Source organism: Thunnus thynnus, chromosome 19 (assembly GCF_963924715.1).
Source record: "Thunnus thynnus chromosome 19, fThuThy2.1, whole genome shotgun sequence".
In the NCBI taxonomy this organism is placed as follows: domain Eukaryota; kingdom Metazoa; phylum Chordata; class Actinopteri; order Scombriformes; family Scombridae; genus Thunnus; species Thunnus thynnus.
Window position 1 is genome coordinate 29,091,100 of NC_089535.1, and position 13,850 is coordinate 29,104,949.

Genomic DNA, 13,850 nt, shown 5'->3' on the forward strand with positions numbered 1-13,850 from the left:
CTAGTTAGCGGCCTACTGTGCATGACCTGGTGTGAATATCCATGTCAGACCACCCTGCCAGAGCTACCACTGCTTCCATTCACTTCAACACTAAGTGTTGCAATGTGGAAACTCATTGAATTTCCCCTCTTGCTGAGACGACAGGGAGAGATGTGTTTTTAACCCTTCTTACATTTAAGTCCTAACAGATCTGCACACGTGACACTGCACCGTGATAGATGACTGACTGCATACTGATAGCTGCTCACGCTGGTTAAAATCACACATGTGGATTACCTCGTTCCACATCAGGCAGAGGCTGCATGTTCTGTGAAAACTCTGCTGCTCCTAAGCAGGAGGAGTCAATATTTTTGTGTTCTTTGTGAATGCTATTAAAGAACGTGACAAATACCTCCTCGTACGAATCCGTTGGTGGCGATGGCGGAAGTGGAGAGGCCGGTGATGGTCGTCACTACGGTGGCCATGAGAACAATCAAACAGGACAGAGCTGCAGAGGAAAACACAGTGTTAAGTTTTAGCTTGAAAAGAATGTGCAACACTGTTAACAGTTTTCCAGCAGGTTTTCCAATCACTCCGAGAGCTCTGTGAAAAGTAACAAGACGGGCTTGCTGCGGAGCAGTCTGCCACATGTGTCACTTTGTGCTGATATTTCACATCAAAGTGGAGAATTATCAACAAGTGCTGGAGGGGGAGTCGACACAGTCTTGTACACAGAGTCTGAAATGACCACCCTGTGAGCACCCACATGTCAGTAAATATGGGCTGCTGGCTCGCTTTTACTGGACAGTAACATTTGAATGTATCAGTTATGTGCAGTCTTTGTCACATCAAAGCAAAACACTCCTGACCGGCCGCTGGCTGGATGATAACACCGGCCGTTACAGGGTCTTCAACTATTCCTTTAGCAGAAAAAGAAAACTGTTGACCATTCTAGCTGTTTTGCATTTAGAGGGTCATACAAGTTAGTAAGCGTTCATGTTCCCAAATCTCAAGAATGAAAAGCCTGATCAGTCAAGTATGGATCTGATCACTGTTAAACTGTGACTTTGATGGTGATGTGATAGCTGATGACACAAAGCATCAAAACAGGAAGTGTGAAACTTCTTGTTTTGACAGCTGTACAGAACATGAATGTCTCCTTAAAATGTAGCAGTTTACACAATTTGTGGTAAAGTGGTAACGTTATATGAGCTCTGAGTACATGAGAGGTGTTTTTAACAAGTTATATCTAAAGTCTGATTGGTTCTGCAATCTCTTTGTTCCTCAACATGATACTGCAATGCAGAAAACAGAAGTCTTGCACCATGTATTTGTGGTTGCCCTCACACAGGCAGATTGCACACACAACTTCTCATGTCCAGAACACAAGTTCCTTCTGAAGGCAGCACCATGTAACCATACTGAGAGCTGAATGTAAACAAGTCAGTTTTGATCATTCTCAGCTCTTCATAAGTGATCTCTACTTACCGATTCCAGCCTGACCCACGATCCATGACATGCGGATGAAGAGCATCACACCCCAAATGTTCAACATGCAGCGGACCTGCAGACAGGATGACTGTTACTGTGTATGCATGAGGAGGGACAAGTACAGTTTTACTGCTGGATGTTTCCAACAGTATTGATATCAATAGTGACAGGTGAACAATAGCAAGATTTCAACATGGTGTTTAGGAAGACTGAGAAGTGTTGAGACACAAATTAATGCAACATGTGGCCAAAAATATGAAGCTTCCTGAAATAAAACAACTTCACCACTCAAAAGTCCTGTGAGGAGACATTAGCTGCTCAGCAGCTGCTTGGTCTGCCGTCTTTATCTGAGAACACATTCACAGAGAACTTTTCATTCAGAATGAGCTTACACTATCAATAAGAGGACTCCAGGGCTCAGCTGGTGTCAGTCAAAAAATAAGAACCAGCATGTCGACACACTAAACCACCGCATGCTGCTTTATGTCTCGTACTCCTTTCAGACTGGACTGTACAACTTGTAGCTGTAATAAGCCAATGATCGGTCAATGATTGGCTACATGTTGGACACATGTTGCTGTATCCTCATTATATGGGATTAAGAGGTACAAGTCACAATATAATTATAATATTTGAGAATAATATTTTTCTCCTTACTGTTCTAATTAAAAAATTATGACTTTATTCTCACAATTATTATCTCATACAAAAATGTCTATTTATATAACTTATCGCTTAAAATTACAATTTAATTCTCATGACTTTCATCTTATAAGATGACATCTTTATCTCATAACTCAAAGAGCAGATTTTTTTTAAATGGGACTGAATTGTAAAAACGGTACCAAATCATTTCTGAACTAAACTTACAACATAGATTGTGTTCTTTCCACATTATAGTCTTTGTTTATTCTTTGACTCTGCTGAGGAAGATACAGAATCCCTCCCAGCTGCAAGTCTTCAGCTGACCCTGATCTATAGGAGCCTCCTCTCCCTGCAGGAATCAGCTGAACATCACATTTATGTCATACTTAAAAAATATCCTCCACCACTTGATGAAAGCCATTACAAACCAACTAACAGACATGAGAATGAGTACAAGGTTTATATTACAGGGGAAGTACGGACTTCTCGTGTCAAAATAAAAGCAGAAAGATAATATCCAGACACGGGATGAGAAAGTCATCCTCTGCTGAATATACTTGAAATACAAGTTCAAACAGCTCTGCATGAATCACGTCTCCCAGGTGTTGTGAGTGATTTCTTCCTCTGAGTCAGCGGTGACTCACACTCATGGCCCAAAATCATGAACAGAGTGTGACCTATCAACATGTACGTTTCAAATTACAGAGTGGCACACTTAACACCTGTGATCCACTTCATTCATTGTGTTTACATGCACTTACATCACAAATCACACTCATAGGCCACCCCCTTAAAACCAGGTAGTAAGAGTAGCATATTACTGATATTAGTACTATGATATGTTCTAATACGAGCTGTCTCCTGTTTATATAGTGATTTGCAGTGTTTGTGACTGGATTTGAAGAATAAAAAACACTAAAATAAGAAAGTAACCACAAGAAAAGATTGAATGACTGCAATAGAAAATAGAGATGAACAAATAACTGCATGTAGAAAGTTACTGACCAGGACTCCTTTAATCCAGCCAAACTTCACCACTCCTTTGGACTCAGCTGCTTCCTTCGCAGCAGCCTCTTCAGCCGGGGTCAGCTCATCTCCGTTGGCGAACCCATCCTCGAATGGCTCCTGAGAAGCACAAAAATTAAAAGCATATTTATATGTAGAACATTGACTGTGGAGAAAAGACTGAAATTCAGCTTTATTTGGTGAAAGCAGGTGAATCCTGGGTGTAGCTGTGGTGGGAGAAGCTGCTTGACAACAACCACACCAAATCACACTCATCTTTCCAGCCTCAATACAATAACATTTCTCAAAATTACATTCAAGACACCCTAAGAAGGGAAAATAAATACTGGGACTGTAAATTGTAGAGAAAAAAAAACTGATTTTGTGTATTCTCTGTATATTTTTAAAAAGGATGATCGTAAAGCAACTGTGTAAAAGATGTAGGGATCTGACTTGGCTGTATTCCAATCTGATATCCAGGCTACTTTTAATAAATACCTTAAAGCAGACAGACACATTCACAAAGGACGTGTGTCCTTGTGTTACTAGAGCAGTTAAAACACAGGAAGCCTCCCTCCTGTGCAAACACAATGTTGTGACGTTGGTGGCCTCTCTGCCAGGACTCTGTGGGTGTACAGCATACTGTCCTTCCTGCATTTATAGCACATGTAATGACCTCAGGATGAACACAGGACGTCTGCAAACCAATGCCCTGCCCTTGCTGCGATGCTTTCACGGTGTTTCCCCCCCTTCCTCTGGCTAATAAAAGGGCGCCCGTCAGAAATAAGCCTAACAGCATGACTTCAGAACACCTTTGACATACTTTACAAGAGCTAAACAAAAGTGAGCGATAACCATCACGTTTATCATATAACATCACGTTTACAATGTTGTATGTCTGTTAGGAGGCCCGGGGGCTGCAGTGTTTCCTACAAGCTGCAAATGTGGAGGCAGTTTCTCTGTTACATTATAAAATATCCAGCGTTGCAGATATTTGAATGTAAGAGTGATGATAGAAGAAAGACAAGGTGATCACCACAACCAATGAACTGATGATCCGTTTTGCATTTCATAAAGTAGACAAAGAACGAGTGAACAAGATTTTGAATCTGACCAAACATTCAGTACCAGTTTTCACTACTAAACAGTTTGACACACACATTTCAGATGGTATCAACAAAGTATTGAGGGTCAATACAGAGTGACTTCAAGAGACATCGATCCTCTGCAGAACAAGTACTGTTTTACTGAACATATATATCTTGTAACGATAGAAAAACATCTAATTATAATCTTTATGGCAATATTTTTCATCATTTGGACAGATTACATCAGTTAATTACTGTTCTTGGCTTTTTACTCGTGAACCTTTCATTGCACTTAAAGTATCATAAGGAGTGTAGTTGTTGTCAACTCTCCACCACTGTCTGTCTCTCCTCTGCTGCGCCGCGAACACACACACACGGACGACTCATCCCCGCCCACGCTGAGAGAGAGCGTGCTGCACACACACACACACAGGAGAGACAGTGACTAGAACAGGACCAGAAACTATTTATTCATTGAATGTACAGAAAATGTGCTATATCGGGATATGGATCGTTACTGGGATATGAAATTACCTATATCAGGATATGAGATTTTGGTCATATCGCACAGCCCTAAACGTTATGTTTATCTGCCTATTAGAGAGAGAGAGAGAGAGAGAGAGAGAGAGAGAGAGAGAGAGAGAGAGAGAGAGAGAGAGAGAGAGAGAGAGAGAGAGAGAGAGAGAGAGAGAGAGAGAGAGAGAGAGAGAGAGAGAGAGGTAGAAGACAGTTTGGCTTCATTTTGCCAAATGAAAGTTCTTACAAAAGGCTTTTCAAAGCCCTGTCCAAAAGGTTGAGATGGTCATCAAAACTATTATATATCCATATCAAATGTGATGACAATCTGTCCAGAGGATGTCAACATATGTTGCTGTGGACAAGGGATGGACTGACCAACCTTGGTATTTTGAGCGCTGGCTTTGTGGTAAGAGTGAGCATTGACTTGTGCATAAGTTCACTTGCTCACTGAGGAGGTCACTGACATGCTGCTAATGTTCAATACATTTCCACTGACATCAGAGAGAAGCACACACAGGGTCTCTACCTGCTGTATTTTCAGAATAAAGCCGTCATAAAGTGTATGTTACATAAATGTATGAATCTCATTATTTCTCTTTTCTAAGCTAAAGCTCCATGTTAACAACTCTTAAAAGCTGTAATATGGAACATGTATAAATGATATTCTCTAGATGTCCTGATTGAATTGAACGTTTTTATTGTAATCTTTTACATTGACGTTTCATATCCACACTGTTGTATGTGGATATGGATGACCTTGGGTTTATGGATCCTCCTCCACTGTGTGACTGTTTCATTTTACAGTGATGGAAAGGAAGTGCGGTGATTCAGTTCGGGCCTGCTGTGCGGTCCATGTTCATCGATCAGTAGTGATGTCCTCAGGGTCCGTGTTCACTGATGAGGACAATAATGTGCACATCCTCTCAGTGAGAAACTCTCTGACTAATTGTGCAAATTAACACTAGTTATTGGTGCATTTCAGGCTGAATTCACATCAAATCAGGCGTTGCGGTGAAAGCGCCAGTCCGTCCCATTCATTTTAATGAGGGCAGTGTGTTTAGGCTGTGGGGGTTGGGGGGCCACGGGGGCACCGCCGCAGCAGCCTGCAGCGAGACAGTTGAACCCGCATCAACTTTTGGAGAAACGCAACCTGACATCGCGCTGCAGTGGCCAATCACAGCTCTTATCATGGCAGCTCTGATCAGACTGATCAGATGAGGGAGGACAAAGACGTTACCAGGAGGAGGGGAGGACATTTTTGTTTGATAGACTTTGCTGACGGCTTCCCAAGTCTTTTTAAAAAAGAGGAGAGAAAAAGAGACTCTCAAGTGAGTCAGTATCCTCATAAGGCGGTATTCAGACCAATAAGGGCAGTGTCTGAATACCGCCTTATGAAGATAGTGAACTTACACACTCTCATCACTCACCTCTTTAATTGTAGGCTAGTTCATAGAGTTATTTAACAGGCATTTCATAGTGACCAGAGACAATACAATAATTAAGAGTAATAAATTTGGATATTCAAATCGAGTAGATTGTACAAGACAATGTTCAAGAGTACCTTTCTCATATCTCTGTAAAACACGGACAAAGTATCAGCCGCAGTGACACAGCAATATCTTATCTCTCAAGAGGAAGGAGGTGGATCAATCTCCTTCCAATTCACAACTCCCGCTGTACGTGACATTTATTCTATACCTCTGCTCCCCTGCATACTGCTCAGCTCATTCTAATGCACCTCCCCTACCTTTGCTTTTCTATTGCTGGATTGTCACCAGGAGTGCAGGGTTATGTCAGATACACTTTTATTCCCAATTCTTCCTGTTTTTAGTGCATATTTTCTATATTATAGTAAGTATATTATAGTTTTATATTATATATTATAGTATAGTAAGTAATAGAGAAAGTTATGTTTCCTTTTTAATTTGCTCTTAATACAAACCCAACAGTTTCTCCTTGTTTACTTGTTGTCTTGATAAAGTTCTACTTTTTTCTACTTTGCCATTTTTTTGATCAGTGTTACTACTATCAATGATAACGCTTCTTGCACATACAGGATTTTTCACACTAAAAGCCTTCCAAAGGCATAGTCTTGCATAGCCAGACCAACTCCACATCCTCCTCTACTATAGAGGAAAGAATGCTCTGGCTTGTTTGTATTTCTTTAAACCAATCACAATCGTCTCAGGCAGCGACTGAGCTAAGGATGCAGCAACAGTGTCCTTGCTAGAATAGCGTCGGGGGAGAGAACTTGTTTGAGCCCTGGCATTAAAAATGGCTAAAACCCCATAAAAGCAAACGCCACATAAAATGGTAAAAGATGTTTGTTCGACTATGTGATACAATTTTTACTGATAAAAAAAAAAAAAAAAAACATAAACTTGTCATTTTGAGAGTGTAGGTTGCTAGCTCGGAGGTTGTTGTTTTAGTTGCTGAGAAATGCATTTTAATACCCTATTTTCTTGGAATTAAATGAGTGACAAGGATTTATGTTTATTAAGAATTACTATTTATTTATATGAAGAGGAAAAAAAAATCAAGTTTGATATGAATTCTTGAGGAATTCTGATTGATTTATAATTGTGTGTTTGTCTTAATGTCTGTTGAAAGGATGACAATTTCTCTTCTTCTCCTCTCCTATGAGGCTATATTGTGTATGACTGTATGCATAGAAGAATAGTTGGGGATCCTAAGAAAGAAAGAAAGAAAGAAAGAAAGAAAGAAAGACTACAAAAGGCATAATCCCACTATTTTCTGGTAGGCTTTTAATGTTACACATTCACAGGAAGTGACGCTTCAAGGCCATTATCTTAACAACGAACAAAAAAACTGCAAAGTAGAACAGACTGCAATCACATGGTGAATTAATGGTTTTAAAATAGCACAAATCATAAATAAGGCCAAATAAAAAAAGGAAGAACTAATTACAACCTTAAAGTATCATAACGTTCTTTAAAATGAGAGAAAGTAAAAAATGTATTTCTGTAAAAGGGGTGAAATTTATGGAACAGTTGTAGTGAGATTCAGCCTATACCTTCTGTCTGTAGAAAAAAAAAAGTCTCTCCCTTCTTGCCTTTTCTACTGTACTGTTTTGTTGGGAGCAATTATCATTTTTGTTGTTTCTTTTCCTTTTCCCCTGAATAATTTGTGCAATTATTTACAGACCACAATAAATTTCATTCTGAGATGATTAAGCATGTCTAGAGAGTGGAGCGAGGTCCATGGTAGATAAAGAGAGGAAACACGAAACAAATGCGACTAAATATCTCCCAGCAGAGAGGCCATGTTACAATGGGCATATAAATAGGTGTTATAAATTATCCAAGAGTGCTGGCTCTCTGGCATATAGAGAGCTGAGCTGTGGGAGGGAGGGAGGGCTTGAGCATCATTCAGCATCACTTCACCTGGGCCATCTGTCAACATGAACACCCTGGATGTGACCCCTCAATGACTCAGCAACGCTGCTGGGATCTGGTCATGGCAGTGAGAGAGGCTCTCCACGCCTGGGCAAGCTTCTGTTCCACACATAGTTTTACAGGGTTTTATTCAATAACATTATATTGGAGTATTCCATTCAGCTAAATGGGAAACAATTTAATTTGCTAGTAAAGCTAGCATGGAAGTGGGGGCAGGGCTTTGTCTGGTGATACTGGTGGTGCAGGTCCCAGTCTGGGTATGAATGGAACACTGAGCATAATCACGTGCTAAGAGCTGTCTGGTTTCAAATGCTTGATACAATGTCTTTTGTGCATTCTTTTATTATTTTATTAAGTATTTTCTGAATTTAATTACTTAATTTTAGACTATTTTATTCCAGCAGTTCTTGTTTGTCTGATTTGGAAAATAAACACTGATGCATTTGGGAAGTTTGGCTTATTATGCTAAATTAAAGTAGATGGTTATATCTCCATGTTTTTGGGGGGTTTCTCCAAACCATGAGAGATACCATATATATTTGTTTAAAGGCCTTGCATGTTGATTTTAGGGTTGATAATGAACACATGGAGTGTCCTGGTAGCCTACCGGTTAAGACGCATGCTGCATAACCGCAACGTCAGCAGTTCAATCCTGGTAGCAGACCTTTGCTGGATGTCATTCCCTGTCTCTGTCCTCCCTCGTTTCCTGTCACCTCTGAATTGTCACTCCAATAAAGGCACAAAATATGGCCAAAAACATATATACAGTCCGTCAGCCTTTTCCTTCATGCAGAGTGCTGTGAACCTTCTTTTCCTTGTCTGGGTTACCACAACTCTGAAACTTTGCATATCCTGTGGCAGCTAGGAACACGAATCAGGTGTGGGGTTCAGTCACTTTGATGAGGTAATATTGCTGCAGAGCGCAGCATCGGTTCAGAACTACAAAAAGCATACAAATTTAATCCAGATGTTCCCTTTGACAAAGCATATAGAAGAAGGTATGCAGAAAATGAAAACAGGGGACATATTTTTGTCAACACTTCCTAGCAGGGGACTTCAGATGTATTTCTACACAGGAAACATAGGAATTTATTGTGGAGATTGAGTGCATTGACATGCTTACAGTGCATCTCACAGATTACATGTGGTTCATGCATTAGTTACCACCCCACCCTTCTCTTTAATAGAGACAATAAGACAATAAAAGGATGTGCACCCAACCCAAAAGTTCAATCATGACTAGTCTGTTGGAATCAAACTAAATGTCAGGTATCTAACAGAACTCAATAAAGATAAAAATAAAATTCTTGGCAGGAGCCGTGTTGGGATCAGTCCAAAAGACAACCGGTCTATGTAGGCACACGGGACGAAGCAGGAAATTACAGGAGGAACTTCTTTCATAACTGTAAGTCTCTGTCTCTACATGAGTCACACTCTTATCCTTTAATTTCAAATATTTGCTGTCTCACCCATTGTTCTTTATACTAAACCCTGCAGGAGTCTTAAGACTGGAGTTGCCTGACCTTCTAGCAGTCAAGCAGTGATATCATCCAGCTCTGGGTAATGACGCAGAGTGTCTGTTAATGGGCTCCAGAGCATACAGATGTAAGAGCCAAGTGAAAATCTTGAGGCGTGCAACACAAGCCTATTAGCTCAGAACATCTGATCACTTTGTGAGACTGAAGAACTGTAATAGACCTAACCTTTGCCGGATTTGACATTCATTTTTAATAAGATGTGGTGAACACAGGTCTCGCTTGTTCTGACCAAATTCTATCTGCAGCACAGTATATAGAAAACTGTCAAGTTCTGAAAGTTGCCGCTAAATGTTTGGTCAAATTCTCAAAGGGAGACAAACTACATCCAATCACATGAGAGGACAAAAGTGTTACGAATGGCCACACATGAAGGCACGGTGAAAAGCCTGTTGTCATAGACACACATTCATGGTGTCGCACTCTGTTGTAAACATTAAAAGTGACAGATGTAGCTGTGTGAAGGATGTAAAAGAGCTGCCCACTAATATTCCACCAAACCATCAATGAAACGAGTCTTAAGTTTTCATTGGTCAGTTAGTCGCAGGAAAAAAAACAAGACTAGGTCAAAACCTAGCATCTGGCTGGACGATGTATGAAACACTTGAGGGTTTTTAATTTGAAACGACGGATACAGGAAGTGGCGACACATGGCGACCACCCAGCCAAGTCAGTGACTTTTATAGGACTGGTCTCTGTGGTCCCGCCAAAAAACCCTCAAACTCCATTTGAGAGCTGTGCATAGTTGTTAAAAAGTTATCAGACTATGTCGGGCAGGAAAGCATCCAAAGTGTGGGATCATTTCAAGCGTGTAAAGGAAAACCCCAAGTGGGGCTGGGTTTAAAAAATTGATTATCCGATTAATCCGAGATCTGCCTTTTCCTATGGATTTTAAATCTGAGATGAATCCAGACATCTGCCTTTAGGCTTGGCCGGGCCTTCAGTGGAACAGATCCTAACATGTTCAATGAGATCTGGCCACGAGATCTCACTGTGCACAAGATCTCGCGCAAGATTTCATTGTGTGAGATCTCGGTGAACATGTCGGGATCAGCTGCTCCACTGAAGGCGCCGCCAAGCCTTATTGACACTGGCTGCCTGGTGATTTGATTTAAAATCTAAAGTTGTTGTTTATGCACTGCACTAAAGAAAGCACTTATCTGATCACTCAATACTCACTGACTGTAGAGTCTGTAGAGTTGCACTATATTGCGTTGCCACCTCTCAAATTCAGAAATAGTGTTTACACCGATCCTCCATCACTTTACAGCTGTTAGCTTAGCTTCGCTTCCTATCCATAGTTTCTGGTAGCGCTGGTTTTGTTCACCATTTGAACACTGTAACCTTGTATGAGACACAGAGACAGCTGTTACTGTTAACATGGACCAACAAACCAGCACCAGCTCCTGCTAGATGACTGTTTAAAACAAACCAACCCTCCATGCAAATTCTGTTTCATTCTCTGTCAGATCTTTAAAAGGAAGCTTTTTACATTTCAGAGCGAGTGAATGAAGTAGGAGAGAGGAGACAGAATTGAGGAAGAAGGATGTAAAACAAGGAGAAAGTAAAGAAGTGATGAAGGAGGAAAGACAAACACAGAGAAGCAGCCCAGGCATCATGAAGGAGGCAGAACAAACTCGTAACCTGTATCTACATGAACTACTGTTCTGATCAATAGTTTTAAAAATAAATATTTTTAAAAAATCCAAATGTAAACTTAAGGACATCCAGATCTTTTAATACAGGTACTAACACTACACAGCAACTCTATTAACATGATGTGTCATTAAGCTGTTCAAAGAATGCTGACCTCAGTAACTGTTGTAACTGCAGCACTAAAATTAATAGGTAGTTTCAGTTATTAGGAAACACAAAATGCTGATTCATCATTCATCGGACTGATTCATCCATAGGTCAAACTGTTGTCATGATTTGGTTTGAAGTTTGAGCAAATTAATACTGGACCAGTTTCAAAAATTGTTGTTTCCATTAGTCACGTAGACACAAAAAGATGGTTGAAAAATTCCAAAGTTTGCCTTTAACAAAAAATCCCAAGTTCTAAAATGTTGCTTTAACACAAGCAGCTGTAGAACAAGAAATCAGCTTCAATAAAACAGTCAAAAAATGTCAAAACTGAACATCTGAAATCTGAAGTATCTGATCAAAGATATTCAGACTTTCAATAGTTGGTGTTTTTGGTCAGTGCAAAAACAGAACTAAGGTTTGACAGTCATCCTTGGTTCAACATGGGTGACTAAATGTAATTCATTAAAATAATGAAAACTTAATGAACAAGCTGAGCTCCAGCACGCCTCTATGTGCCACAAGGTTGGCTATGATGATAATTAAATTCGTAATCTGGCAAAAACAGCTGGGCAACAGGACAGTACATTCTTAGCTAAGAGTGATGTCAGGTCAGGCTGCTGATGTCATTACGCAACACTGAAATCAAGGTCTGTTGCCCTTCTGTGGCATTAGGGACACTATCAACCAGGGAGCATCTGTTTGGTTGATTTGTAGAAGGAGGTCAGAACTGATGCCAGCTCCAGCCTGCCTCTTCATGTCATCTCTCATGCAGACCAGGACTGCTCCTTCCATGAGTACCATGACTACGCTGTATTTGCTGTTTTTTCTTCTAAACACACATGACAGACAGCTAGAACACTTATTAGGCCTGTTTGCTTTGACTGATTTCTCTTTATGACACTAGTGAAAGTGAAGATCAGGAATGTGGAAACACTGGTTTCTCTGCATTGTGTTCCTGATCGGTACACATTCTCTAATTGACATCAATCTGTCAGAAACTATCAGAGGTTTTAACAAATGTTGTCCGATGGGATAATCTGCAACAGACACACAAGTGGAACAGGAACACATATGGGAGAAAACAGAGATGCTCAAATCAAACGACTGAGCTGGAAAACTTATTCCAAGATGTCTCTTTTATCTTTGTTTTGGTTATCCACTAATGATGAAACAGGATGGTGAAGGTCATGTCATCTGTTGCCATTTTTAAATTACTGGTGGAGCCCTGTGGATGATATTGAAGGAGTTTCACACAGTGATACTGAACCGTTCAAGACAGAATCTTCTTCCGATCGACATGTAACAACCGATTTGTTTACCCATCCCTTAGAACCAGTGAGGAAATCAGAGGAGCTGGAACAAATAAAAAGCAGCCTGACGTTATGTGAAAGGACGGTTGCTTTGCTTCTGCTTCGGATTTGAGATGGAAAAAGTTCTTAAGTCCTGATGTTGGTTGAAATCTGCATTTGATTTACAGTATTTTGTTCATGTTGTGGATCAAGACAGGCTCACATCAGCTCCATCTATAAATAGATTTAAAAACACTCTAGTATGCAATAGAAAAACACCACCTTCTTAGGAACCAGGTGGCCACAAAATCACAGAGGAGGACCGTCACCATGGGGACTGAAACACTTTCAATAATGTCACTGAAAGTAGGGAGGAAAAGCAGGAAAGTTACATCAGATGCTGTATTAGGACAATTTGTCCTGGAGTTAACTAGTCAGCCGTGACATTTTTTCTTTTGCACAACAAGCTCTATATGCCACCTATTAGTAGCAGTTACCAAGCACACAACTCCAAACTCAAGATGTGGTGCAGCTGAGAGCCGCCACTGCTGAATGCACAGCACAGAGAACAGTGCAGACGACACAGGATGAGTTGGTGGACATTATCTACATGGCTGAAGCAATACAAAGGCTGGCTTTGCACAACAATGACAAAGCATCGAGACCTTAGCACGGCAGTGCAAACTGTACTATGACTCTCCACGAAGGGCATCGGTACTAAAAAGAATAGATGGCGGCAATTAGATGTTTTTTTTTTACTTTAACCAAGGAGAAAGAAAAGTCAAGAGGTTTTATGATACCTTTCAAGACCTACTGTTTAATATTATACACCGTCCCTTACAAATACAATCAATAAACATAAATGTTCATATTGTACCATAGTTAGCTTAAGCAGTCCCTTGGCAGGTCACAATTCAACAACTACAAACCTGTACAGCATAACAAGATATTGGGGGAGGACTTTATTTCCAGGAAAACACTGGCATGTTCTGCTGACTACATGTTTATGAATAATTCATCCTCTGTAAATTATTGGGACTGACGCAACACAACTAATCAAAAAAACAAATAAAGCTC

General features: G+C 40.3%; 1 protein-coding gene across 1 annotated transcript in view; it reads right to left on the bottom strand.

The window, feature by feature from the left end:
* slc12a2 (solute carrier family 12 member 2) overlaps positions 1-13,850 on the bottom strand; it is a 75,747-nt gene that overhangs the window by 41,924 nt on the left and 19,973 nt on the right. The window contains exons 2-4 of the mRNA XM_067575191.1: positions 3,121-3,240; positions 1,468-1,543; positions 392-487 (exon numbers count right to left, since the gene is read on the bottom strand). Coding sequence (XP_067431292.1) covers positions 392-487; positions 1,468-1,543; positions 3,121-3,240 — 292 coding nt within the window. The remainder of the gene's footprint in view (positions 1-391; positions 488-1,467; positions 1,544-3,120; positions 3,241-13,850) is intronic.